The sequence below is a fragment of the Laetiporus sulphureus genome (assembly GCF_001632365.1).
Source record: "Laetiporus sulphureus 93-53 unplaced genomic scaffold LAESUscaffold_31, whole genome shotgun sequence".
In the NCBI taxonomy this organism is placed as follows: Eukaryota; Fungi; Basidiomycota; class Agaricomycetes; order Polyporales; family Laetiporaceae; genus Laetiporus; species Laetiporus sulphureus.
Genome location: NW_024468540.1, coordinates 181741 through 207612, shown reverse-complemented (window position 1 = coordinate 207612; position 25872 = coordinate 181741). Strand labels below are relative to the sequence as shown.

General features: G+C 53.2%; 10 protein-coding genes across 10 annotated transcripts; 4 read left to right on the top strand and 6 right to left on the bottom strand.

Annotated features, from left to right (window-relative positions):
• The first annotated feature begins 405 nt into the window (after window positions 1-405).
• Window positions 406-1667, top strand: LAESUDRAFT_727808 (NAD(P)-binding protein). The gene is made up of 3 exons (XM_040909295.1): window positions 406-1003; window positions 1066-1124; window positions 1173-1667. The coding sequence occupies exons 1-3, from the start codon at window positions 541-543 to the stop codon at window positions 1506-1508; spliced, it is 858 nt and encodes a 285-aa protein (XP_040762373.1). The 5' UTR covers window positions 406-540; the 3' UTR covers window positions 1509-1667.
• Window positions 1668-1969: 302 nt separating this feature from the next.
• LAESUDRAFT_657427 (uncharacterized protein) lies at window positions 1970-2416 on the bottom strand (the record flags this gene model as incomplete). The annotated part of the gene is made up of 3 exons (XM_040904686.1): window positions 1970-2037; window positions 2097-2234; window positions 2290-2416. 3 exons carry the CDS (start codon window positions 2414-2416, stop codon window positions 1970-1972), a joined length of 333 nt encoding a protein of 110 aa, XP_040762372.1.
• A 402-nt stretch (window positions 2417-2818) lies between these two features.
• Window positions 2819-3539, bottom strand: LAESUDRAFT_727805 (uncharacterized protein). The gene is made up of 2 exons (XM_040909294.1): window positions 3017-3539; window positions 2819-2958 (listed from the first exon to the last, which is right to left on the bottom strand). The coding sequence occupies exon 1, from the start codon at window positions 3337-3339 to the stop codon at window positions 3034-3036; it is 306 nt and encodes a 101-aa protein (XP_040762371.1). The 5' UTR covers window positions 3340-3539; the 3' UTR covers window positions 2819-2958; window positions 3017-3033.
• Window positions 3540-4069: 530 nt separating this feature from the next.
• On the top strand, window positions 4070-7301 carry LAESUDRAFT_813992 (FAD/NAD(P)-binding domain-containing protein). Its single transcript, XM_040914550.1, has 12 exons — window positions 4070-4302; window positions 4357-4466; window positions 5222-5353; window positions 5404-5524; window positions 5573-5655; window positions 5708-5946; window positions 5999-6062; window positions 6112-6171; window positions 6222-6346; window positions 6406-6535; window positions 6608-6874; window positions 6934-7301. The coding sequence occupies exons 1-12, from the start codon at window positions 4224-4226 to the stop codon at window positions 7075-7077; spliced, it is 1554 nt and encodes a 517-aa protein (XP_040762370.1). The 5' UTR covers window positions 4070-4223; the 3' UTR covers window positions 7078-7301.
• Window positions 7302-7838: 537 nt separating this feature from the next.
• On the bottom strand, window positions 7839-10008 carry LAESUDRAFT_657594 (HbrB-domain-containing protein; the record flags this gene model as incomplete). The annotated part of the gene is made up of 7 exons (XM_040904699.1): window positions 7839-7946; window positions 8019-8136; window positions 8197-8577; window positions 8644-8927; window positions 8982-9204; window positions 9258-9505; window positions 9679-10008. 7 exons carry the CDS (start codon window positions 10006-10008, stop codon window positions 7839-7841), a joined length of 1692 nt encoding a protein of 563 aa, XP_040762369.1.
• Window positions 10009-10310: 302 nt separating this feature from the next.
• Window positions 10311-12143, top strand: LAESUDRAFT_744232 (glycoprotease; the record flags this gene model as incomplete). Its single annotated transcript, XM_040911300.1, has 7 exons — window positions 10311-10489; window positions 10547-10607; window positions 10659-10829; window positions 10889-11442; window positions 11498-11574; window positions 11633-11837; window positions 11893-12143. 6 exons carry the CDS (start codon window positions 10311-10313, stop codon window positions 11830-11832), a joined length of 1242 nt encoding a protein of 413 aa, XP_040762368.1. The 3' UTR covers window positions 11833-11837; window positions 11893-12143.
• Window positions 12144-12653: 510 nt separating this feature from the next.
• On the bottom strand, window positions 12654-17931 carry LAESUDRAFT_727800 (uncharacterized protein). Its single transcript, XM_040909293.1, has 32 exons — window positions 17731-17931; window positions 17580-17678; window positions 17169-17528; window positions 17020-17118; window positions 16634-16966; window positions 16500-16574; window positions 16358-16428; window positions 16227-16302; window positions 16144-16165; window positions 16069-16096; window positions 15934-16007; window positions 15844-15869; window positions 15725-15796; window positions 15613-15663; window positions 15535-15555; window positions 15445-15476; window positions 15270-15391; window positions 15188-15215; window positions 15024-15130; window positions 14895-14967; window positions 14549-14836; window positions 14453-14496; window positions 14300-14403; window positions 14175-14242; window positions 14032-14125; window positions 13950-13982; window positions 13841-13899; window positions 13739-13783; window positions 13672-13685; window positions 13578-13619; window positions 13305-13523; window positions 12654-13253 (listed from the first exon to the last, which is right to left on the bottom strand). The coding sequence occupies exons 1-32, from the start codon at window positions 17901-17903 to the stop codon at window positions 12930-12932; spliced, it is 3276 nt and encodes a 1091-aa protein (XP_040762367.1). The 5' UTR covers window positions 17904-17931; the 3' UTR covers window positions 12654-12929.
• Window positions 17932-18227: 296 nt separating this feature from the next.
• LAESUDRAFT_727798 (uncharacterized protein) lies at window positions 18228-21195 on the bottom strand. The gene is made up of 17 exons (XM_040909292.1): window positions 21155-21195; window positions 20665-21096; window positions 20487-20609; window positions 20354-20425; window positions 20180-20304; window positions 19947-20112; window positions 19730-19892; window positions 19653-19677; window positions 19474-19597; window positions 19397-19422; window positions 19239-19346; window positions 19037-19190; window positions 18955-18982; window positions 18860-18893; window positions 18637-18809; window positions 18529-18569; window positions 18228-18470 (listed from the first exon to the last, which is right to left on the bottom strand). The coding sequence occupies exons 2-17, from the start codon at window positions 20990-20992 to the stop codon at window positions 18286-18288; spliced, it is 1875 nt and encodes a 624-aa protein (XP_040762366.1). The 5' UTR covers window positions 20993-21096; window positions 21155-21195; the 3' UTR covers window positions 18228-18285.
• Window positions 21196-21756: 561 nt separating this feature from the next.
• LAESUDRAFT_289436 (uncharacterized protein) lies at window positions 21757-23988 on the top strand. The gene is made up of 8 exons (XM_040901856.1): window positions 21757-22070; window positions 22127-22219; window positions 22270-22422; window positions 22481-22639; window positions 22697-22847; window positions 22896-23298; window positions 23353-23658; window positions 23715-23988. Exons 1-8 carry the CDS (start codon window positions 21882-21884, stop codon window positions 23836-23838), a joined length of 1578 nt encoding a protein of 525 aa, XP_040762365.1. The 5' UTR covers window positions 21757-21881; the 3' UTR covers window positions 23839-23988.
• An 898-nt stretch (window positions 23989-24886) lies between these two features.
• On the bottom strand, window positions 24887-25547 carry LAESUDRAFT_682442 (GatB/YqeY domain-containing protein; the record flags this gene model as incomplete). Its single annotated transcript, XM_040905791.1, has 4 exons — window positions 25503-25547; window positions 25416-25448; window positions 25223-25348; window positions 24887-25177 (listed from the first exon to the last, which is right to left on the bottom strand). Exons 1-4 carry the CDS (start codon window positions 25527-25529, stop codon window positions 24887-24889), a joined length of 477 nt encoding a protein of 158 aa, XP_040762364.1. The 5' UTR covers window positions 25530-25547.
• Window positions 25548-25872: the final 325 nt, after the last annotated feature.

The following is a 25872-nucleotide window of genomic DNA, read 5'->3' as shown; positions in this document are numbered from 1 at the left end:
TATAGAATAGCTTCTTGCGACATGCGAAGAGCAGGCCGGAGGATCAGGCGATGCTGAAAAAGTCTCATCGGTAGCTATGCCGCGAAATATGAAAGCCATGGCTGATCAAATCGGACGGATGTTCCAATACATCTCTGACGGTTTGTTTCCCTCGTCATATGTTCATCGGGGATACTCAATACCTCTAGCAGGAGCATACGTGTTCTCGATCTTACTCAGATGACATAGAATTTTCCGTTATCGCGGCGACACTTCCTCGGTATGTAAGTACCCTGTGGGAGCGCGAACATAACCCCTGGTCTAGCCTGGAACGCCGCTGATTGTACATGTGCAGCTGGCCAACAGCTGGTCAGCGGTCTGCGCGCGATCGGCAGGCGCAACGTGCCAATAGGCTCGGTAGCTCGGTATAAATACATCCTTGCTTCTCCAGCCCCGACTCCCGCATTATCTGCTCTACAACTCTTCTTCATGGCTCCTCCCAGAGTTTGGTTCAGTGAGTAGCTTGAATTGTTGTGGGAGAACTGATGCTGATCGACTATTATGCCCGAAGTCACTGGAGCGTCCTCGGGGTTCGGAAGGCACCTCACCGAGCTCGTCCTCCAGCACGGCGACATCGCCATTGCCACGCTCCGTACGCCCTCCGCACTTGCCGACCTCGCCACGTACTACTCGCCCAACAAACTGCTCGTCCTCCGACTCGACGTGACCAAGCCGCACGAGATCTCAGATGCGTTCGCGCGCGCATGCTCGGCGTTCGGTCGCGTGGACGTCGTGTTCAACAACGCGGGGTACGGCGTGATGAGCGAGGTGGAGGGCGCGCCGGACGATACTGTCCGCGCGATGTTTGAGGTGAACTTTTGGGGTGCTGTGAATGTGAGCAGGGAGGCGGTTAGGATCTTCCGAGAGGTGAATGCGCCTCCGGGTGGGAGGCTCCTCCAGGTATCTTCGGCAGGAGGCATACAGGGCTTCTCTGCGCTGGGTTTCTACTCTGCAAGCAAGTTTGGTAGGCTCCGATAAGTCTCGATCGAGGAGGATGTATCTCACTTCGCATCCGCTGGTCCGCAGCTATCGAGGGCATCAGTGAGGCGCTCGCTGCCGAACTAAGACCTGAGTGGAACATCAAAGTGAGCTCTCGCATGCATCTCTTCCTGATCTTGCTGATATCACTCTAGGTTAGCATCTTCGAGCTCGGCGCCTTCCGCACGAACGCCGGCAAGAATATGGTGCGCACCGCGCCGCACCCCGCATACATTGATCCGGAGAAGCGGCTCGCGATTGCACGCGCATACCTGCAGGTGAACCCGCCTATGCCGAGTGATACGAGCAAGGGCACACGGGCCATTTATGCGCTCGCGGCAATGGCGGAACCGCCGCTGCACGTTCCGCTAGGGAAGGACGCCGTAAAGGTGGTAAAGGCCAAAGCAGAGACGTTGGCGCAGTGTGCGGAGGATTGTGCGCCGTGGTCAGAGAGGCTGGAGTTGGCTCCTGGGGAGGGGGCACGGTTGTGATCTACGATGTGTGTCTTTCTTGGGTTGATATAACGGATCTATTTCTGTTTTATTGGATTATTCATCTCCGGCAGTTAGCTGGGCGTGAGACGTTAGGGTCATTGCAGACAGCTGTTCAAATCACCCCTGGGATTTGATCTGCAGAAGAAGTTGATGCTAATTTGTCTGATGAGCGGTTGACGATGACGTCCTCTACATCTCCGGCGGCAATATGTTATGGGGCATAGATATACTTCCTCGACAGATCGAGCCTAGTTCAACCCTCAGTGGTTATCCTACACCTCTCATAGCTAATGACGCTCATCGCTTATGCTTGCTTGACAGGTAACGGTATACTCATACAGGGGCAGTTCTTCACGATACACTGCACCGACATACTAACAATACAGCCAAATTTACAACTTTTTCACGGTTCACTTGGAACACGAATCCACGATTAGTTACATTGTAGAGCATGCCTTTCAAAGTGCGCCGTGCTCTTTCAGGTACTCCTCAGCATGCTTCTTCGCAGCCTCGGATACACGTGGGTCTATTTGGAACATGTCATGAGCACTTCCAATAAGAGATGCCTATATGATGAACACTTACTATGCAAAGCAGCCTTGTACCCGGCAATGACACGCCTTTGATGCTCATCCTCCGGCACGCCAGGGTTCTCAACAGAGTACCCCGCTGCCTCGAGGACTTCCTTGGCATGTTTCTTCGCCTCTGTGGACGTGCGGTCACCTGCACACGAATGGTCAGCAACCGACGGAGCGAACGCTTGTCATGCGCGACGTACTGCGCAGAGTCGCCTTGTATCCGCCGAGCACACGGTTATCGTGGCCGCCGCTCTGTTCCTTTGCTGAGTGCCCGTCAGCGCCGTCAAACCCAGCACTAGTGCCACGCTGCTCACCTTCACTCGACATGGTAGATCGGTGGTGTGTTAGCTTGCGCGATGACAAAAGCCGAGTGGTCTGGATGTGGTTGGTGGATAACTTGCGGAGGGAACTGAAATGCATGGCGCTCCTGTTTTTATACGGCGGTAGATTTATATAGCTGTTAAAGAGTGACGTCGGCGTAGCACAGGGTCAGGAGGGAGCCACAATAGAGCCCAGTCCTTTCGAGACGCGCCTAAGTCACGCGTTAGGTCACGAGACCGTGTTGCCAAGGTTCCTTCTCGTGAACGTCGAAGGCTGTTGCAAGCACCGCAGCGCTCGAGCAAGGACTTTTGCCAATATCTGTGTGAGGGGTGCTCCATTCACGTTGCGGATGGGAGGCGAAAGTCAGTAGTGCCATAACGTTGAGCAAGTTGAACGGATCAAACGCACTAGAACGTGCTAGCATTCAATCGAGCACAGGACATTTCATCGTTTTCGAAGACACCACCACGTATCAAACTTTGAAATATTTGCATTCCGAGAATCCATGGCGCTCTTCGAACGGGGTGCTCTATCAGTGAAATACAAGCCTGGTCACGATCGTCGGTCAGAAACGTTCCCAACACCACTTATCAAGCTACCACTCACGTCCTACCGTAATGCTCCTACTGCCCTTCCAGCCCATGCAACACGTCCTCCAGCCCACTCCTCACCTCCTCCAGCCTTGCACCCTGCTTCTCCACCTCTTCCCGTCCAAGCAGCCGCATCACCGCCCGTGCCTCCCTTACGAACTCGTACGACCGCTCCACTGATTCATAGACGGTGCCTTCTTCCAGCGAAGCAGCAGACTGGTTTGATGTTATTGGCGGAGGCAAAGCGGAAGAGAGATCGCAGTCGGCTGCGCGGAGGAGCGCAAGGTCCCGGAGCGTGTCGCTCAAAGGTAGCGGGTTGGGCTTTGCCTTGGACGACATTCAGCTTGCTTCAGCGAGCTGCGACTCAGCCTTGTTGATCAGATGCAGAAAACTGATGTCGGCAATGAGTCTAATGTCTGCTGCAGCCCGCCAGCTCGTGGCGTTGTGAACTTGAAACCATGTCGCTGACTGGATCCCGCCACACAAGCGTGACATAACTATAATTGTCACCTATGTCACATTTCTGTCACAGTTCCCGCTTAGCGCCTGACTCGGACGAGGCACCACGACGCATCCTTGCCACAGAAACATCGCATTAGCTTCGTATGAAGGCTACGAGCTGTTTCTCGCCGAAGACTCCGTGGGATAGTCCTTCAAATGACTGCGAATGCAATTCTCATCTTTGGGGCGATCAGAATGCTTTGAGCGTGCTCTTGGGAAGACGATGGAACGCGCCGTCTGAGTCGGCTCACTATACATTTCTTTGCTGCATCTCTCACACAGAGAAGAGGTTGTATGGGCGACCGTGCTCATCTTTGCTCCCGGTGCATTGCTCCTCACTCTACGTTGATCTGTGGCCAACGTGAAACCTTACATTGTCCCGAAGACATCCTACCTTGTGTCTGTAACTCGTCAAGCTGGTCAGAATGCCATGACCATTCTGGAGTCAGTCCCTTTCTCGGGGTGCGTCTGTTATGATGCGTTTCAACTTTTTAACCAAAGGTGAATATAGCCGGTTGATTCTTGTTGGATCAATATCACTCCTGCAGCTTCCATTCATTGCTTGGCGGGCTTCTTGAGGCTATCTTGCAATATTACCACGAACGTCGGCTTCGCGTCTTTGTCTTCTACTGATAGGACGTCCCGCTTAGCTTCGTGTCCGCACTCAGGCGACGCAGTAGTAGCGGCAGTACTATAATCTTCGCGCCCCCAACCGTCTCGCCATGCAAGTTTCACCTACCCTAGGCGACACCTCTAATTCAGCGGTCGAGACCGACCTTCTCCCCGCTCTGATTGACTACGGTGGTCCAATCATCCGCGGCAACGCGCGGAAGTGACCTCATTCTGCTTAGGCAGTCGCAGTCCACGAAGCGAGGCAGCGTTTCAGTATCGAATCTCGCGTCGCGCGTCAGATCCAGGCGAATCTGCGGGTGCCCAGTAGCCCACGCACGGTTGCGTTCATTAGCGTTGGTTGCGATGGCGGGAAGTTGAGGTAGAAAAGCCTAGCTTGATGGATGCTTGAGCATGTCCGTGCCAGCTAGAGCCTAGAAGACCGACGTCTTGCCTCATGATTTCGGCCAGTCGTTATCTGGGATTCAATCAATAGTGACCGAGTCCGCACCGTCAAGCATGTCTGGGATGCGACTGGGGTATGTGCTCCATGGTCCGCTCACGGATTCTTAGTCATCTCTGAGCGCAATTGAGGTCCTCGCGATAAGATGTTTCGCTAGTTTGCCTCTAACGAGCCTTCACTAGCCATATCTTCCGTAACATCGTACCTTACTCTCGCATGATGTTCGCTCACTGGCCGAAGATTCCACGCTGCCCGGTGGTCGGTGTGGCCTGTGTCGTGTGGAATGTTCCCGCGCAAAGTAGGGTGAGGATCGCTCGGGCCTAGTTGGGAGCCGGAAAGGGTCGCGTGCCTGTGATCTTCTGGATCGTTTACACGCGGTCGATCATATTGCTTCCGCGGATAGCAATTGAACCGGATCGAACCACTACCACACTCTGCCCCCGACACCCGACACGCTCGCACCAGTTGGCCTGCTTCCCCTCTTATATCCATCATGGTTCAGATCTGTCTGGCCTCCTCTCCTCTTCTTGTTTGGACCTGTCCCTCCCCTTCCCCGCTGCAAGTTCACAGCGCCGTGAAGCAATATGGTGCACGCCGCTGAGCTCGAAGATGCGCTTACCACTAACGTTAATTATTTTTGTCGTGTAGCGCGCTCCTGAGTTCCTGCCTATCGAGTTCATCATCGTGGGTGGAGGTGTGGGAGGTCTAACTGCCTCGATCGCGCTCAGTCGGCTCGGCCACCGGGTGACGGTGCTGGATGAGAATAACGATTGGGATCAGGTCCGTGCTGCTGGTAATTTCGTAATAAACTCTGTGGTGACCTCTTTCAGACACAAGGCGCGGGAGGCTGTCGGCTCGCGCCCAACGTCACGAAGATTTACTACCGCTGGGGGATGGAGGAGAAACTCAAGAAAATCGGCGTCGTCTCGCAATACATCCAATTTGCAGATTGTGAGTTACCGTGTTGAATTCAGGCGTCTTCGCTGACAATCACATCAGATGAGACTGGACGTTTGGGCGCGAACGGAGAGTGGGTGGAGGACTTCCAGATCGAGTCGGGAGGAGAGTTTCTATCACTGCATGTGCGCCTTTGCTCACTATATGCGCTGAATATTCGCGTTTATCGTTCGACAGTATGCGGACTTCCGCAAACTGCTTTATGACACATGCGTGGAACTGGGTGTCAAGGTCCGTGGCGGCGCAAAGGTCACACAGTACCACGTCCGGCCAGAGCGGCCTTCCGTCACGCTGGCGTCGGGAGAAGAGGTGCATGGAGACGTGCTGATCGCGGCGGACGGGAGGATGTCACTCTCGCGGCAGCTCATGCTGGGCGACCGGAATTATGAGAAGCTGCAGAACGTTATGGTATTCAAGTGAGCTCTCCGAGCCGACTATATGCGCCTTGATCTGATGGAAGTCGCGCAGTGCCGTCGTTCCCATGACCAAAATGGCAGAAGACCCCGACCTCGACGGATTCCTCCACGAGAAGGTAAGCGCCTGTCGTTCTTGCTTTGTCTCCAAAGCTCATTGCGCGCTAGCAGGAAGGCACCGTTTTTAGCTGGTTCGGCGAGGACCGCGGCGCGCTGGGGTTCCCGACCGTACGTATATGCGCATGCTCTTGCGAGGCTGACGCGAGTGGTCATTGAAGGCTGCACAGGGCCGGAACGAATTCTGCCTCCACACGTTCGCACCGTCCGACTGGGGCGAGCCGGATACAATGCTCGAGGTGGGCCGCGCGGAGCTGGTCAAGTCGGTGCAGAATGCGGAGCCGCGGTATGTTTGCGTTGTATTCATATGATGGCTCGGTTGAGTGGCTAATATTCGTCTGTCAGTCTGCGAAAGTTGGCGGAGCTGGCGAGTACGGTCATCGCTATTCCCGTGGTAGAAAGACCCCATATAGACGAATGGCTACACCCCGACGGCTCCCTGCTCGTCATCGGTGAAGCGGCACACCCACTAACAGTACGTTCCCTCCCCCCCTCTTTCCTACCTCCCTTGCCCTACCCCACCACACTCACCATACACCGGCGCCAGACAGGCTCCCTCTACGCGATCACGCTCGCCGTCGAGGACGCAATGATGCTCGGCCGACTCTTCCACCACCTGCACCGGCGCGATCAGATCGGCAACTTCCTCACGGCCCTCGCGGAAAAGCGTCAGGCGCGCGTGCGCACCGTCGAGATCACGCAGCGCGTGAACCCGCTCTCGATAGCCCTCCCCCCCGGCGTCGATCAGGCGCGGTACCTTAAGGCGGCAGTGGAGAACATGACTGCGGCGGATGCGGTTTCGCTCACGCAGGACGTGCGTGCTCCGTATACAGAACTTGTCGTTGGTTTGGTACTGATGGGGTGACGGTGTAGGCGATCAGGGTGCTCTTCGCATACGACCCCGAGGATGAAGCGGACGACTGGTGGGTCCAATGGGGCCTCCTGCAAGAGCGCCACGCACGCCTCCTCCCGCTCTCCCCAGGCATCTCCGTCGACGTCGAGAAGAAAAACTCCTAGCGTCGCCTCTTCCCTCTCCACCGCCACCGACTGAGGATATAGGACAACACTGGATTGGGACTATCGCCCACTACCTATATGGAGGATTATCGATTATCGCCGATGCGCCGTATGTATGCGCCCGCGTCGTGCCGCTGACTATTACCGTATTTATGTACTTGACACTACGATATACCGCTTTCGCCTGCTGCTTAGTCTAGAATGCACACGCGTATGCCTTCCGCCCCGAACCCGAGCCCGAGGACGGAGCTGAAACCGCAGAAGAGCAGGGAAGAGCACGCCAAGTGCGCTGTCTTCGCCTCGAGGGCCAGGGACGAACGTCCCATGATAGGTGATCTGCAAGATGCACCCTCGAATTCAAGGCACCGCACCGCGCTACAATCTATAGCGTCTCGTTTCGACATCTTCCGAGATCTGGCGCTTGCCCAGTGCAAACGCAAATCGTATGCGAGATCACCAGCGAGTTCGGTCTGGTAGGATTAGGCGCAGAAAGTGCTCGGGCGGATGGGCATAATGGGACGCTAACCGCGCATTGACGGATATCACTGTCACCCGCTTATAGAGTACTTGACTGTATGTGGCTTGGTCCCTCGACAATACTGATGTTCCCCATGGCGAAAGAAAAACTTTTGAGTTCCTAGCATGACATGACATGCAATGCACAGACCGATAGAGCTCCCCACGACAGCAACTAGAGAATACATAGCGGAGTGCCCCAGAAGAACATACGAAACCGGTGATGGGCAAGCAAGCACTGAAACCTAAGGCGAGGTGCTGTTAGGAGAACCCAGTCGTTTCCAACCCTCCTGCGAAGGGACACTTGACTGGCCAGCTGCGGCGTTCATGCCCACCATGCGCTCAACGACTGCCTGTTCAATTAGAACACCGGTACACGTCAGACATGAATGCTGCTTATTTTGATTTGAAATAACAAAACTCACTTGTGCCTGATCCCAGTCCATCGTCTCATCGTCATCCTCCTCCTCCTCCTCCAGCTTCTTCTCCTCGGCACCTGCTCCCAGCCCCCACCCACCATCAACACGCTCCGGGTCTGGACTCCTGCACAGACATCAATCCTTATCAGCTCAGGCCTATACTTCCATCATCACCACGACGCACCTCAACGACTCCAAAAACTCCTTATCGCGCTCCCTCAAATGGCTGAAATGAGCAAAGTTAACGAACTGCGCCTGTATCCTCGGCGTCTCTCCGCCCTCGTCGTTCACATGCTCCTCGCCATTCTGCCCGTTTTGCACTGAGCTCCGCTGCCGTTCAGGCCTCTGTGCGATCCACCCGCGGCGGTCGCGCGGCTTGCCTGCAGAGAGGAAGGGCGGCGCGCGGTTCGTGCGTTGCATGTTGCGCTCGAGCTGAGTCAGTGGCGCGCGCACTATGTGCAAAAGGTGCTGCACGGCGGCTTCGCCTGGTGAAACTTGCGGTGGTGAGGCTGTGAGTGAGAAGGAGATCGGGCGGTGGGAGCGTTGAGAAACGAGCACAAGCAACCTATAAATGACAGGCGCCGTTGAGACGAGTGTTCATGGGAGATCGTGGAGGAAATAGAAGACATACATCTGCTGCAGCCGAGGCTGCTGTGAGATCAGGCTCTCTGGGATGGTGTCCTCCATAGATGCATTTAGCCGCGCATACATGCGAGGGAATGCGGATAGGATGACACGATCGCGGAACGATTGAAGTGCAATAGTGCGCACGTCGATCTGAGGGGCGGACTGGAGTAGCGACGACATCGATCCTTTGCTATTTGTCCCTGAAATTGGAGAATTGTTTGGCTTGTGGCCCTTTGGCATGCGATAGAGGGAAGAGAGAAGCGGGTCAGTCTGCAACGGCAGCAGAACCTATGCGTTAACTGCTCAGTGTGGCGTCACTAAGTGAACGATCGGCGAACGTACCCCTTCCACATAGGGCAAGACTTGATCCCAGAAGAAACCCCAGAGCTCAACTACTCTTCCTACCAGCTTTTCGTCCTCGATATCGTTCAGCTTCGCATTCAGAGTCACCATGCCTGACGAAATGAGGTCGGACGCGTCCTTCTCAAGCATACTGAGGGCCTTGGCAGGCGATTGAGAGACAGTCGCCTGAATGTGGCGCTTGACGAGCTGGTTTAAGTCCTCGCTGCACCGAGCTGTAGCATGATGCATGTAGAACAGAAGATGTTGTCAACTCACATGGGAATTCGCAATGGTTCACCGTTGAAAAGGGGCAGGACATGGACATGCAGTTGCTTCCATGGATCATTAGACGAGCTGGTCGCAATGTTGGGTGTGCTCGAGGGTGCGATCGTGTGGCTGCTCGCGTTCTGCGACGCGCCAGTCAATGCAGGCGGCAGAGTGGGCAGGTGCGAGTGCGCAAGACTGCCGAGGCGGTGCATCTCGCGGGAGACAAGTTTCGAGTCGTACGTGCGCGATGACGAAATCTACAATGAAGCACGGACCGAATGGCACGGCGAGAAGACGGGCGGAAGAACTTAGCGAACACAATCTCATAATGTGATCACACGAGGAACACCTTCTCAGCCTGTCGCCGCTTCTCATCTGATGCTCCGGCAACAAACTGGGAAGGCTGTCAGCCAAGGAAAGATGGACATACCTTGGTGGGCGAGATGTGTCCCTTGTATTGACCTGACGCCATGCTAGGGGCGGGAGAGGCCGCAGAGTCGCGCGGAACGGTCAACGCAGAGTCAGCTCGAGAGTGCGAGCGCACTTGAAGCGGACTGGGAGGCAGCCGAGACGAAGCTAATGATCCTGAGGCAGAAGGCAACAGCTTCTCGGGGAGGAATCCGAGTCTTTTGGATGGATGAGGATCAGCGCCCACATGGCCAGCGCTATTGTCTTGATTGTTCGTACCGCCTTGCAGCGGACTCGACCTGGGCGTGGAGTCGCCCTGGCTCGAGGACCTGCGCCTTTCTGGCTTCCGCATGAACGTGCCGCTGTCCTGCGAGGACCGTCGTGAATGGTAGTGGTGACCTAGAGTCATCGTCGTTGCTAGTGCTCCTTGTTACCGTAGACGGCTCATTGACGTCGAGTTCCGCGTTCCGCGCGACGGAACAGATAGCGAAGAGAGACGATGTTCACGAAAGGAGTGGTCGTCCAGCAACGGCCAGCACGTAACAAAGGAGAAAGCGCTGGCTTTCCTCGGGATTTGTCTGCGGAATTTTCTCGTCGTCTAGTAGTTATCCATCAAAAATATTCTACGAATATTCCGCCCGCTCTCTCTTGCGAATGTACGGCATCTCCGTTCTTCGCTCAATCTCAGCTGCAACAGCAAGTTCGATATTGCAGCAAACTCGCAGGACATTCACGGTACTCGCACTTGAATCCTCTGCAGATGACACCTGTGCAGCGGTAGTCACCTCGAATCGCGAGATCCTCTCTAATGTGGTCGTGAGGCAAGACAATTTGTGAGTGGCGCTGCAGGCTTCTTAAACTGACAGACCGGCTGAGCCTCTCGTTCACAGGAACGAACTGTACGGAGGGATACATCCCTACGTCGCCATTCAGGCGCACCAGCATAATTTGGTGAGTCTCGCACGGTTTCCTAAAACACACCGTTCCTCATACGCTCTGCAGCCCGGTGCTGTGCGCAGAGCCCTGCAAGAGGCCAATATGTCCGTGACCGACGTCGACGGTATCGCATACACCCGCGGACCAGGCATCGGCGGCTGCCTCAGTGTCTGCTCAAATGCATCAAAAACCCTCGCTGCGGCGCTGAACAAGCCTCTAGTCGGCGTGCACCACATGGTCTGTCCCTCTGTCTCCTCATCTTCCATGCGCAACACACACGAATCTGACATATCTAGCAAGCACACGCTCTCACGCCGTTCCTAACCACACCCACCGATAAACTACCACAATACCCCTTCCTCACGTTGCTAGTTTCAGGCGGGCATACTCTCCTCCTGCTCGCGACCTCTCCGCGCACCTTCCGCACACTCGCAACGGCGCTTGACGAAAGTGTCGGGCGCGCGTTTGACAAGATCGCACGCATGCTTGCGCTTCCACGGTCACAGCTCGGACTTGGAGCGGCACTGGAACAGTTCGTCTTAGCGGGACCGCCTACGGGAGGAGAGGTGGTCGATCCTGACATCCCGCGTATCCCCCTGCCGATGCATGGCCGCCTGTCGTTCTCGTATACAGGCTTGCACTCGACTGTCGAGCGTTTCTTGTTTTCGCGCAATGGCGTGATCAATGAGTCGACCAGGTATGCGCTCGCCGAATCATTCCAAAAGGCTGCTGTCGGCCAGCTGGAGGAAAAGCTCCTACTCGGGCTGCAACTCTGTCAGCGGAGGGGAATTAATATTCGTGACGTTGTCGTCAGCGGTGGAGTGGCTAGTAATTTATACCTGAGGAAAAGGTATGACGACTGATTCACGGTAGACGCTGGCATTCTCTAAATCATTGGCGATCAGGTTACGCGCGTGCCTCGACAATGCAAACCCCGACGCACCTATCGCTCTTCTTTTCCCTCCACCAGCACTATGCACCGGTATATCAAGTTAGTTCTCCTCCGGCCACGATTCGATCTAACGCATATAATTTAACAGACAATGCGGTGATGATCGCCTGGGCGTCCATGCATCGCTTCCTCGCAGGCGATACTGACGCGTACAGTGATGAGCTTCGCTCCAAGTGGAATATTGAAGAATTGGACCCTTCAGGGCCAATCATTAGCGCCGAGGACAGTTCAAGCATGTCATTTAATACAACGATCGACGGTGCCACTCCTGCAATTATGGCCACATGAATCAAGTGCGTTCGTTATATTGGTACCTGATTACTCTAATGACACGAAGAATGTTACTAGGAATATTATTGAGCGCACACTGGTAGACAGGAACACATATATACGGGACGACATGCCCCACCCAGTAATCAGCATCAAGATCGATCACGACAGACACGTCTGGCAAGAATGCGCCATGGCTGAGTGTGCTCCCTTGAGAAGACGAGGGCTCTGCCGAAGAGTTGTAATGACGCCTCTTCGCCGCTGGCTCCGGGAATTTCTGTGATGTAAAATCTTTGGGGGCACTTTCTTGTGGTGTTATGGCTGCCCCATTGATCGCGGACTCAATGAGAGAAGCAAGAGAGGAAACGGTGCCAACGCGGGTCCGCTATCTGGTGACAATAATACAGGAAGCTGACTGCTGGAAAAAGCCTGTTGGAGCAAAGGCAACTGTCAGTCATTGCGAGCAATAGATTGTCATGGTTGGCCTCACCGTCTTGCGCGGTTCAGCTGAGTTTTGCTGCCTCGCTAGAATTCTTTCTCGGTCCTATTATCACCCCGGCGGTTCGCGTTCTCTCCTATCTTGAAGATGCAGCTTCTGGTGGCGCACCGCTCATGAAATCCGGGGGCGGTTTCTTCGGAGGTTTGTTCCTCTGCAGCTCAGGTTCTCCCTCTTTTGCCGTGAAGATGTGTTGGTACTATATGTTGGCATCAATTCCAATGCGATAGGCTCGCTTTCATGACGCGTTTTTCCCCCCTCAAAGCCATCGACAATTGCGAGACGGGCCAAGGGACGCGACTGTCAAAGGTCTGCAGAAAAATATGTGTGTTCAAGTCGCCCGTAAATATTCTCTCGAGTCACCCTCCATAATCCTTGTACGCCTATGGCGCATTAACGGGCGTGGTTTTGGTGCAAGAAGTCCGAACGAGCGAGTGGTAAATGCGAGCTTGGTCCTCCGCGTCAAGCGCGAGCTTCACATGACTATAAGTGAGGACCGTGACAGGTTCTGACGAACGCGTGCCGTATGGGGTCATGAATATGTGGTCTACATTGTACAGGTCTATCTGATTGTGATTGTATCAAAACGAGATCTAGTGTTTCAAGTGTAAGGTGAAAATTACTCTACTCTTTGTGAGCTGTCGTCATCATCGTCTAGCGGAGTGTTTGACCCGCGTTCGAAGAGGAAAGAGATTGTACCTCCTGGGACCTCGTCGACAGTCAGGTCAGGGACAGTCATGATGTTCTCAAGATCAACTGCCTCGAGCAACGCCTCTACCCGGGACTGCGGAATTGCCGACGATTCTCTCTTCTCCTTGGGCCGAGAGTATAGCAAGTCGCTGAGAATCCCGTCACGAATAATCTCTTGAGCATTTGGCTTGAGGCAATTGATATGCGTCCATTCACCGAGCGCAGCTAGTTGCGCCTTCTTCTGCTTCATGTACTGCCCGTTTACATTAGTTTGAGCTCGCAGACCCGGTCATGGACCACCCACCGCCCGATCAAGTCTCTCTATCTGTTCCGGTTTTACTTGAGATGCACTGATGAAGCTCATTGGCTTCTCATCATCTTCTTCATCTTCATCTTCAGCCAGCTGTTCAGCTAGATCAGCATCCAAAGGCCTGGACATTCCCTCGGACAATTCACAGGGACACTCCAGTAGATCATGGGTATGGCAGGGCGTATGAGGATAGATGGTGAAGATATCACGCAGCTGCACAGGCACTGTGTGAGCAGCGCTTTCATGAATAAGGCCATGATAACTGACATCTTTGCGTGTAAACGAATCCGACTTTGAATCAGAAGTTCCCTATTGCTGACAATGAGTATGTTCCGATAAGAGCAGACGCGGGGGCTCATACATTGCCCATCAAAGCTGCGTAGTCATATCAATGGCTTGCTCACGATCGAGATAACGGTGATACTCACAAGCGCTTAAGCCTAACTTCGTCACTTGCCGCTGATATATTTTCTCTGTTGTCCAATGCGCTGTCAGATGTTCTGCAATGAGCCGCTCAGATGATGTCTCACCATCAATTGCACCAGCTGTCAGGAAGCGATAGATGAACACAGGGCGCTTCTGCCCATCGCTACGGAGTCGATGTTTAGGCTTTTGAACCTTCGCAAGCGTGAAACTTACCGATGGATACGCGCCATGGATTGCAGATCATGGCTGAACAACTTTCTCAGTCACTTAATCGGGAAAATGCAAGCGTGCATACCTTGGATTCCAATCGGAATCGATGAGACAGAGCCTCGATGCCCCTATGAGGTTAAGCCCTACTCCCCCCGCTTTGGAGCTTAGTAAGAAGAGGACTATGATGGAATTAGGTATGTAATATACAGAACTTTGGAAAGCACGCACATCGTTTCGCTTGCGAGGCCTTATTAAACTCGTTGACGTATTCTTGTCTCTTCTGGGCTGGTGTTTGCCTAAAGGGTGCCAAATGCATCACTTTCATGCTGATGTTGTAGACGGTGAATACTCACCCATCCAACCGGTGATACGTATATCTCTTCTTCTGGCAAAACGCCTCGACGATATTGAGTGTGGAGGTATAGTGTGACACGATGATGCATTTCTCTTCCGTTTGCTGTGACACTAGTCAGCGTCAACGCGACAATAGGATGGCCCGAACTCACCTCACGCAGAGCTCCGAGCAAGTTAGCCAAAGCGGTGAGTTTCCCTGACGAACGTTCAATTAGACACAATATCATCCATGCATTGCACCGACTTACCGCTCAGCGACACGTCATCCACTCTGGCTCGTTCGGGCAATAGCATGACAGCTTCCTCGATCGCATTCTTCTTGATGATATCGCTGCCCTGGTCGGCTCTGCTCTTTGCCTGGTCAAGTGTCGCTTTAAGCAAGATCGGGCTATTGCTGATCTTGGTTAGTATGTTGATAAGAGCCAGGGATTCGGCCGTCGAATTTCGGACAAGATTGTCAAGCTTGTCTGCGGAGAGGATTTTGTTGAAGATTGAGAGCTGCAGCTTGGTAGGGGTGACGAAAACGACATATTCGTCTAGTGCAACGTGAATGAGTACTAGTTAATTAGTTACGTGCAACGATAGAATACATACACTTGGGCGGAAGGTACTTCTTCAGGATGGTTGCGTCTCTTCTTAGCACGAAACTACGAGCGATAGTCGAGAGCTGCCGCACGAACATTTTCAGCAATAGATGAGGCCATTGGTTTCGAGGGTGCATACTTGTGCCGACCGAGCCTCGCCGAGCTCCGTTTCTTTGGCTGAACAACCGGGCGCTCGGCTCTTCAAAATTGGAACTTCGTATACCCTCCGGAATGTATTATAATCGTCTAAGGAAATTGAAACGTCACTTGTGAGAACGGTCATTTATAGCTCGACCAACACACCGAGAAGACCCGGGTTGCAGAAATCAGCCTAACGGCATGGTCTGTATTAGTGCCTCTCGGCTTCAGAATAGGCTGCCCTCACCATCGCGTGGAATTCTCCCAAATCATTCTGGATTGGTGTGCCGGAAAGAATGATGCGTCGAGGCGTCCGGAGCGCTTCGAACATGGTGGAGGTCTTGTTATTGGCTGACTTGAGCCGGTGACCTAGACCGATGATGTAAATCAGGATACGAATGCATTGCAGTCGCTTACCGCACCTTCATCACAAATTATCAAACCGATGGGCGGACTAGTGCGCAGGATCCGACATCAGCTGCAATCAATTTTCACTGTTGTCCGATACTTACTTGCAGTATGCTAAATCCTTGCTATAGTAGCGCAAACTTAGCTACCATGTCTCGTCGCGGTGCGGTTACTACACTTACATAACCGTCCGGAGACGCTCGTAGCCGATAACCAAGACCTGATGGGCCCTTCTGTAGATCACGGGATTCCGGGCGTCAGTGAAGTCGTGAAAGACAAGCGCTTTGATCTCACGAGTTCATGAAATGTTTGATGTTGCCCTTGCCCTTGTCCCCAACAAAAATGCCTACCCGATCCTTGCCGAGCCTGGCTCCGCTCAGTATCCGCAAAAGTAGTAAATTCTACCGACTGACCATTTGTGAAATTCACTCTTCCAGTTCTATCCATTCAGTAGATTAGACTTCCCGAATATATGCTACGGAAGGCTAGCGTGTTCGACTTACGTTGATCAACGTGACTGGACAGGCTATCAGAATCTTGCCCACGACTGGTCCTGCACCCGTGTACGGATTCTGTTCTGTTCGAACAGAAGCTCTCTCGCATCAATGGTATAATATAGACGCTGACGGAAGCCGTACTGAGTAGTGTCCAACAGAGCGCTATGGTCTAGAACTTTCTTAGCTGAGCGCGACGAGGAACTGGAGAATATTCACCTGCAATGTTTTACCCATACCCCTGAAGCGGATGGCAAATTATCAGCAGATGCTGACGAAGAGGACTCAAATAACGGGCATACATTTCGTCTGCCAAGATGCATCCATTGCCTTCATGCTTCCGCAGGCCCATGACACACTCGTACATGAATTTGACACCTCGGATGACAGATGAGAAAGATGCACAGCTCCCATGACAATGTTAGAAAGGTACCTTCTATCTGGTGCGGCCTTGCCCGCCGTGCGACAATGGGGTCGATCACGACATCCACCACGGGAAGATTCCTAGGCGGAAACGAGCGAACGAGCGACGATAAGCTAATGTCGATATGGAAAGGCAGTTCGGATCGGAGTACCGTCTGTTATGCTTGGCAATGTGCTCCTTTGTAGGGGCTTTCATGACAACCGCCCCTTCGGCACTAGGATCGTGCCTGATAGAATACGAGGGAACATATTAGAAGGCAGAAATGTGAATGAACTGGTGGCTTACAGTGGGCCTTTCGGCTTCGGCTTCGGCTTCGGTGAAGGATTGCCGTAAAATGAGGACGGAGGTACGAACTTATGGAGGCTAGCATTGAGGTTCATATCTGTTGCGTGTTCTGCTTTCTCACTTCCTGCGTGAGCTTTTAAAAGGAATGGTGAACGGGCTTCGGATACGAGAGGAATCTCCAATTCGACATCCGAAGTCGGCTCAACGGAGGATCCTACAATGGCTGGAAGCTCGGATTCCGCAGCTTTGCGGTCTAGTTCTACCTCCCGACCGCCGATGAATGTCGAGTAGCCGCTATATAGAGGAAGCCCATCCCACTTCTTCGTACCGATTCTACGAATACTCAGGTTAGTATTCTGCCCTTAGCGTACAGCGATTGATCGAACATCACGCCCGTATCCGAAAACAAAATTAGCTTTTCTTCTCGGAGAGTTACCCACGCATCACCATCCCATGTCTTGTGCTTCTTCTGCTGCGGTTTTCGCCTATATGCGCGTTCAATAGCGCTCAAAGGCTTTTATCCCATCAGACTTACCAGTTCGCGGCCCATGACAGAGTCTGCACCCTCTCTTTATTACTTGGTTTGTCACCCTTTGAGACCAAATCTACCGGTTCCAATTGAATAGGTTGCCTGTTCGGTGCTGCTGCAGTAGAAGGGGGCTTGAATGTGTTAATGATCTTCGGTCTAAGCGGAGCAAAGGGCTTGGCCGCAGACGAGCTAGAGTCTGTGGCAGCGGCAGAGGAACGGCCTCCGTTTCCAAAGCATCGTCCGGCAAGAAAGTCTTCACGTTCAACATAGCGATCAATCTCCAGCTCTTTATTTCCCACTGTGAAGTTGGCGCCTTCGACGATCTTGTGGACACCCTCGATCCCATGGGGCTTTCCAGACACTAGGCTATACGGGGGTAAGCAAAAATAAAGCAGGATGAGACGTTACATCGCGTACATTCTGCCGTCGCTCTCATACAATGTGCACGTGTTTCCCCGTATAACCAGTACAGCATCGCCATCCCATGTCTTGTGCTTCTTATATTGCGGGTTTCTCCTGCAATCAAAGCGTTAGACCAACTCTAGACAGTGACGGACTAATGACGTACCACAGCACCATCCAACGTTTCTCTCCCGCAAGATCGTCCCCCGCTCTGCCATTATTCGAGACGGAAGATCCTCCTTCCAACGCCTGCCGCTTGCGAGCTGCTGTGTCCTGCTCATGTGCATCTGACTTTCTTTTCTGCACGCTGTTGAGGTGAGGATTCTGGAAAGCGGGCATTATGGGCGACGAAGATGGTAGCACAGAGCAAGACGCGTTAGTGGCGGGAGCGTGGCCGACGCGCGCCGAGATGGACACGGTCACGTGCTCGTGTCTGTGGCTATCAATTCCGAGCTTTCAATGTCTCGCTCGCTGCAGCTCTTGCCTGGCTAAGTCAGCTTGCATGTGTTCGGATGCTCAACCACTGTGAAAATTGGTTTGACTCGCGTATAAAAAGACTATGCAGGCCAACCCAAGAACGAAGGCTGCTGACTGTGCATGGCTTCACCGGCAAGATCGGCTCGAAGCCACCGAAATCTTAGTTGAGAACGTTGTGGTGATAATTGCGCAATAGTTTTCGAAATTTATACTAATCCACTTGTTTGATCATGATATTCTTAGGCTACACCATACCGTACACAAGCCTGCCATCGATGACTGTGGCAACAACCCGGGCATCCAGAATGTTCTCGGGAGGGATAGTCATGATATCCTGCGATAGGATGACATAGTCCGCACGCTTTCCCGCGGTTACGGAGCCAAGGATTCCATCTGTAAATGAGGCATATGCTGGATCGATCGTCATGCCTGCCATAGGGAGACTCCTTCAGTCTTTTGCTTGTGTGACGCAGCGGAAATAACACACCTCTCAGCGCCTCCTCTCGCGTCATCCGCTGTTCGGGGAACCTATAAGGAATAGAAATTGATATCTTGAGTATGGGAGCAATGCAGCAATATGATTGGGGGTACTCACCAACCTCCTGGGCCATGGGGAGACCTGCCATCCTTTGACAGTCTTGTGACGGCTGCGTAGAACCCCGCGAGCGGGTTAATCTCCTCCACGGGACTGTCAGAACCCAAAGTGATGCGGGCACCATGATCGAGGATGCTGCGGAAAGCGTAAAGGCCCTTGACACGCTCTGGGCCCTATGCAATGAGTCAGCCCTCGGAATTGAAACGTATGAGAAGGGGCTCACCAGTCGTTCTTCGCCGAACCACATGTCGCTGATACTGCATTGCAAATGCGTCAGTGTAATGAATGTGTTGTCGCTCGTAAGACAGCCCGACTGACGCGTGTGTGGGTTGAATGCTCGCGATAACTAGAGATGAAACGTCATGAAATGCCCTGTGATCTCCGCTTGGGAAAAAATCACCTCCAAGGTCACCAAAGCGGGCCATATCAGCTTCTGCTAGTATCTGCGCATGTTCAAGGCGAGGTCGAAGAGCAGTCACGTTGGCATGCTTCAGAGCCTCCTCGAACGCATCCAAAACCATGCCATTCGCACGGTCGCCGATTGCATGGACATTCTGAGAAGATCAGCGAATACGATCAAGCCGGCGAACATGCTCACGCACCACTTGCCAACCGTCGCGCATGAACCTTGGTATCACCGTCTTCAACACCTCTGGTTCTATGCGCATCAGTCCTCGACTGTCAGGATTGTCCGCATAGGGTGCGTAGAGCTGGATGAACAATGAGAAAATAGCGCATTACACAACGCATGAATGCGTACAGCTGCCCCTCCAGAGCGGAGGGCACCTAATAAGAGTTATATTTCCAATTGCGATGATCCAGGCAAGAAGACCTCACCATCCGCGAATATCTTGACACTACGCGCCCACAACCTGTTATCGCCGGCACCGAGTACTTTGACAGCATTATCTCCCCAATATTCCGCGCTCTCGTCAAAATATGTCATTCCATAGATGCGGATCTGACGAGGAAGATCTGATCAATCAATTATGCTTCTAGCGTCTCAGACCACATACGGGCAGTCTTCCCTCGTCGGCCTGCCTGGGGACGTGCGTCAATGACACAAGGCTACTGATACTGCAAGTCGGCTTACCGGCGAAAGAAGTTCAACGACATAGGATCGAAGCCTGCATCATGAATGGTTGTCAAGCCGTGAGAGAGCGCATCCCGAACAGTCGCCGCGAATCGCTTCTCCAGCGCTTTGTACGTTGGGATCGGTCGTTTGACCAGTTCCTGCGCGTTATCCAAAAACACACCTGTCATCGATCGTCAATACAATTGCCTTCTTTATCAAGTGAGTGCTTAATTACCGAGTGCTCTTCCGGACGAATTGCGAATGATTGCGCCGCCTTCCACCTCATCTGGTAACGGCTCCATCGATTGCAGGACAAGCGAGGAGACCCAGAGGGCATGTCCGTCTTTGCTCTGGAGCACGATAGGCCGTCCTGCTACAACCGGGTCTGCTTCGAGGTGTTCCTGTTGAGCATCAATCGTCGAGTTCGGTGAGAGGAGAACTAACAGCTACAAAAAGACGCATACGGACAAAGCTTGGCCAATCGTCACGTTCCCAGTTTGTGTGGTCCCAACCCCAGCCCTCCACGAACTTCGTCTTGTCATGCTTGAGATCTGGGTCGGACAGTATGTATTCTCGGACGCGCCGCACAGTCTCTGTGAGTCCATTAGTCCAGGGTCTGGACACTTATTATGATATACCAACCCTCAACAGTGCGTGCATCCTCCATTGGCATTTGCTTCATCGCTCCGTACTCAAGAATATGGGCATGAGAATCTATGCCACACTCGTCAGCCGCAGTGTTTATTCGCAGGTTACCACTCCGCCTCGGACATACCGCTCAACCCCGGCAGTACAACCTGGCCAGGTTTAATGTATCGGATCTCAAGTTGGCGTGGCAAGGCGTTATCCGAACGTTTTGACTGGCGAGTTGCCTCAGACCATCGCCGCCGGACGTCGTCTGAGGCGCACACAATATTAGCACATCTTATCGCTAAATACGGGGGAAAACGTACCTAGAGACCCTGTATCCACAAAATGTGACCGATGGACAACGAGACACTGTACTCGAGTATTGGTGTCATCCGCAGTATATATATAGGCTCCGCTCGGGGAGCATACAGCGTAAGATCCAGGTAGATCGTCTGATGATGGACGCTGGACGAAGAAGTACAGTGAAAGCGCTACAGAGACGATAAGAAGGCATAGTCGACTAGTACGGGACACGCCGAACAGATGCCGGGTGGCGGGTGCAGCACCGCTGAAGGGAGGCTCTGGAGTTTTCTTCTCTTCAGAGGGCGTACGTCTGCGGAGAATTTGATTACAATCGCAGAGAGGGGGCATCTTTGGATGTCAAACTGCTGCAGAAACTTGTGTGGGGAGCCCTATAAGTAGTACCCAGCCGTGGCGTGTCATGAGAAGACCACCTCTCGGCATGACAAGAGAACCTGGTAACAGACAAGACAAGGTGAGACACCTCTAGTAGATCTCGAAGCACATGCTTACCTCTGAAACGCAGATATTGGCAATCTCATCTCTGACCATTCCAGCGAAGGAGTCCATGCAGCCGACAAGCGCACGCTCAGACTTGACCCGGGCGTCTCTTAGTAGGCGCTTGTGCGGCCATCAGTATTAGCTGGCGCCCAACGGCCCTACTTGCGTTCTTCCACCTTCCTGGCTTGCGGCGTCATCTGTTCTTCGCAGAATAATTAGCCTGTCACCTCCATGGGTCTTGATCCCACGACCGTCGTTGTCCATGAGGCGAATAGCCGCCAGTGGAAGTTTCCTGTGGCCGGACCCTGACCGCCTCCGTCCAAGTGCGATCCCAGTAACGCGCAAGGTTGATCCACAGCCGGAAATCTGTGCCTCAGATGATTTTCCTGGATGCATATGGTAGAAGTGATCCTCGGAGCTTTCAGGACCTCGATGTCGAACAGACGGAGCCATTGAATGCGACCACAAATCTCATCCGCCCTGCCAGAGTTGCCACAGAGTTGCCTTGTAGGGACCGTCGGGAGTTCCCGAAACAGTATCTCAGATCCATTAGCTTGCAGTTACATTTGACTTATATTAAATATATATTTACGATAACCCGACGCTGCCGTTGAGCCACGTCGGCAACTCTATCATGACATGCATTCTCTCATGCATAGCTCAAGCGTCATCTCCTAGTACTCAGCCTACACATTGACAAAAAGGCTCTAAACTACTGCATTGAAGGTCCATAGTTGCCATGCCTATTCACGACGTTGTGAGGCAGAGGTTGCAGCCTCTCACATCGGCCGTGACCTCGAACAGGATTCTGCTCTATGGTGTACTCAGCGCGTTCGCATTACTGGGGACCATCGCAAATGCCTGCAGGAGCTACAGCAACTTCTATTCCGTGGCTATATATCTATCCCGAAGCAGTCGCAGTGTATTGGTATGCATTATTGGGGTTTACTCGCCCGAGCAATCTGTGACCTTGCCTCCTTCCAGGTCCTCGCGAATTTCGGATTTCTGGTTGCTCTAGCGTGCGGTCGCATTACGCAGCAGTTGTTCTTTGGGCCGTTGCAACCCCGTGAAATCGAGGTGTGTAGCTGCATGCGGTTATATGCGGCATCCGCTGAAGCTAGCTGCAGCGACTATACGATCAAACATGGATATTCGTCACCGAATCTCTTCTGGCGTTCACAATTTTCAGAGATGATTTCGACATCCCGTTCGTGCTCATGTTCGGACTCTTGCTGTTTGTGAAATGTTTCCATTGGCTGTTGGCAGACCGTGTGGAGACAGTACGCGTTCTGTTAATACGTGTTTACGTGCTCATCCTGACTTGAAGCCGGCATGTAGATGGATCAGACGACATACCCTGGTCCCCCTTTCACCTTCCATGTGCGGATGAATCTGCTTTTTGGCCTTCTATGGACGCTCGACATCGTGATGTTCGCAATTGCGGTGGAAAACACGCTGAACAATGGAATTAGTGGAATGGTCCTTTTTGCGAGTGAGGTACGTGGGATCTCCAAGGGTCTGCATTCGAGTGACTAATCTAAGATTTCGCTACAGTATGCCATCCTACTGGCGAGCGCCCTGAACTCAATGGCAAGATACGTGTTGTCTGTCATCGATTATCGAAGAGCGCGCACACGAGGTGGCGAGAATGCGCCGCCCATGGAGAACAAGAGCATGTACGTCTTCTACATCGAGCTAGTGACAGGTGCGCCCATCGGAAGCGACCGTCTATACTAGATTGATCCCGCTGCAGATTTTCTCAAGTTGACGACGTACCTCACTTTCTTCATGCTCATCCTAACCTTCTATGGTCTGCCGCTCAATATCATCCGTGACGTCTATCTTACCGCGCGCTCGTTCATCACTCGATTGCGCGCACTCATTCGGTACCACAATGCTACCCGAGACATGGACCGTCGCTATCCGAACGCAACAGAAGCCGAGCTGTCAGACATGTCCGACCGGACTTGCATCATTTGCCGAGAGGAGATGGTCTCGCGAAACCCTCAGCCACAAGCCGGCGATGCAGCTGCCGAAGCACAGGCGCCTATCCAGGATGGACCAAACATGACACCGAAAAAGTTGCCTTGTGGACATATTTTCCATTTCCAATGCCTCCGTTCGTGGTTGGAACGGCAACAGAGCTGTCCCACATGGTGAGCGAAATTAGTATCTGATCAAATGTATCATGATAATAACACCGCGGACAGCCGCCGCACTGTTCTAGAAACGGACGCTGCGAACCAGCCAGCGGGACAAGGTCGCGCAGAAGGTGGCCGTCCTGCACCAGCACAGCCAGGCGCAGCACTACAAGGCCAGCAACCAGGGCAGCAGCGTGCAAACCCCATGGCTTGGCTTGGTCGTTTCCTTGGTCTCCCTGCGCAGCAGCCAGCTGTGCAAGGCCAGAATATACATGGACAGTTTGCGCCAGCTGGCAATCTCCCTCAGCATCCTGCGCCAAACTTTGCATGGGGAGGAGGCCAGGCTGCGCCACCGGCGTATTTCTATCCAGGACAGTACGTTGCTCAAGCACAACAGCCTCAGCAATTGCTGGAGCCACCGGTGTTTCAAGGGTTCTATGGTCCAGGTGGAGTCTGGCAACCATGGGGCATGGACCCGCAATGGTTTGCTCGACAGCCCCAGCAGCGAGGCGAAATCCCCACGCGGCCATCTTCACCACAAAGCTCTGTTCTTGACTCCAACTCTCAGAGTTCCGCCCGATCAGTTCATGCCGAAACCTCTGCCGCTCCAATACGAACGCAAGAGACCTCCACGGACCAGGCGCAATTACCAAGGGAGGCAGCTGCCCAAGCCGCGTTACGGAGGATGGGCCCCTCGCGGTCCGGGATGGGTCCGAATAGCGACTCGACCGCATCGACAAGCAGCAGCACTGACACAACATCGTCGCTCGCATCAACAGTGCCTTTTGCCAACAGCGAGACCAGCTCATCACAAAGTAGTGCAAGACCTGCGATCCCCTCGTTAATCCCTCTGTATGACTTCTCAACTCAGGGGGGACGCCCACCTGCATTCAACCACTCTGCGCGTCAGTTTTTCAGGCCCGAGCAGCCACAATCACAAACTGCTTCGAGCTCAAGCTACGTATCGACGCAATCGCGTTCAACTCAACCGCCTCCAGCGCGATACCGCACTTCGGGAACGAGCGCCGCTCGCACACCCTTGACGCAATTACCCCCAACTCTGACAGATGAGCAGCTTGCGCGATTGGACAGGCTTACGCGGGATGCCATCGATGAGCGTCTTCGCGTACTCGAGGGTGTCTCGGGCGCAGTCTATCGCTGTATCGAGGAATTGACACGCGTGCGAAGTGTCCTGCCGGCGTCTTCTGGTGTCTCATCAACGCATGGGCAGGAGCCGGAACGCCCAGCTACGCAGACGTCCGCGGAGACGCGGTCGGCCCCTGTGGCAGGCACCTCATCGAGTACGCAAGATGATCCGGCGAGGGATGTTGGCGAAAGCGGGGCATTGTCTGCCCAATCGTCACCTGAGGATGTCAACACTCATGATGTACCAGTATCTGATGGCTAGGATACAAGGAACGGAGTTTCCTTTCATTTGTTTCCCCCATTTTGTCGTTTGGCGCTTTGTTTATGGAACACATCGGCATCAGCGCTATTTGCGTCCCTGTGGTTCGTCAGTCGGGCTGCCACAGGAGCTTGTAGTAATTGTAATTAGATGTAGCAGGAACTGATTGTATCATCGTTGCTAAACTCCTCGCAACACCTATGACGCCTCGGCCAGCAGAGCTTCGGCTCTGCTTCGCACAAGATCCGTGTCGACAAGCGATCGATCCACCTTGGAATAGAACGTCTTGAATAGCATGCCTGCGGCTCTTTTCTTGTTGGGTTCGCTCGTAAGCTGAGGTTGTTCTGCAATGATTTCTCGGATAAAGCGGTCTATTTCCGCCTCTGACAGCAGTGCCGGGAGAAACACCTCTAGGAGTTCTGCTTCTTGCTTCTCTTTTTGCGCTAAATCAGTGCGGTTGGCCTTTTCAAATTCAGCAGCAGAGTCAGCCTGTCGGTTGAAGCGAATTGTGCATGTCGGTCAGAAGAGCTTGACAAGTGACATAAAGGGACTTGCCCGTCGGCGGACGGCTTTCCGGAGAATGGCCAAGATAGATGAAGAAGAGACGGCTCCGTCAGATCCTGGCGCTTTGTCTGCCGCGTAGACCTCGGCGAGAACAGACTGTAGGAAACAGTGTCATTATACCATAATCAGCATCATGAAAGATAACTGCATGCCGTATACTGACGCGAATAGTCGTTGACTTTACGGTGTCCTTACTCTGCCGATGTGTCCCCAATCAATTGCTGTTATTCGCTGAACTGGTGTGAACTACCTTCATAGCATCCTTTACTTCACTCATAAGTTGCTTTCGCACGTCTATTTCACGTTCAGCACGGTGTAGTATGCTCGAGTCGAACAGCCACATACCTATAGTAGAATGGGTCGCTGTGACAGAGATTCGGCGAATATTTTGTCTGCTCAGACTAGCGAGAACATTAAAGTTGTAACATTTTCTGACTCCAAGGCCTAGCATTGCTGTGTGTCCGACTCGGCTTGTAGGATTTCGGGGTAATCAGCCTGGGGATCCAAGTACTGTCCAGGGATCGAAGTGGCTGCAAATTCTACAAATTCTAAAGCGCCCACTGGGCGCTTGACGCTTGGGTATCGGTCACGTGATAGATGCGCATACGCCCACGCGTCTG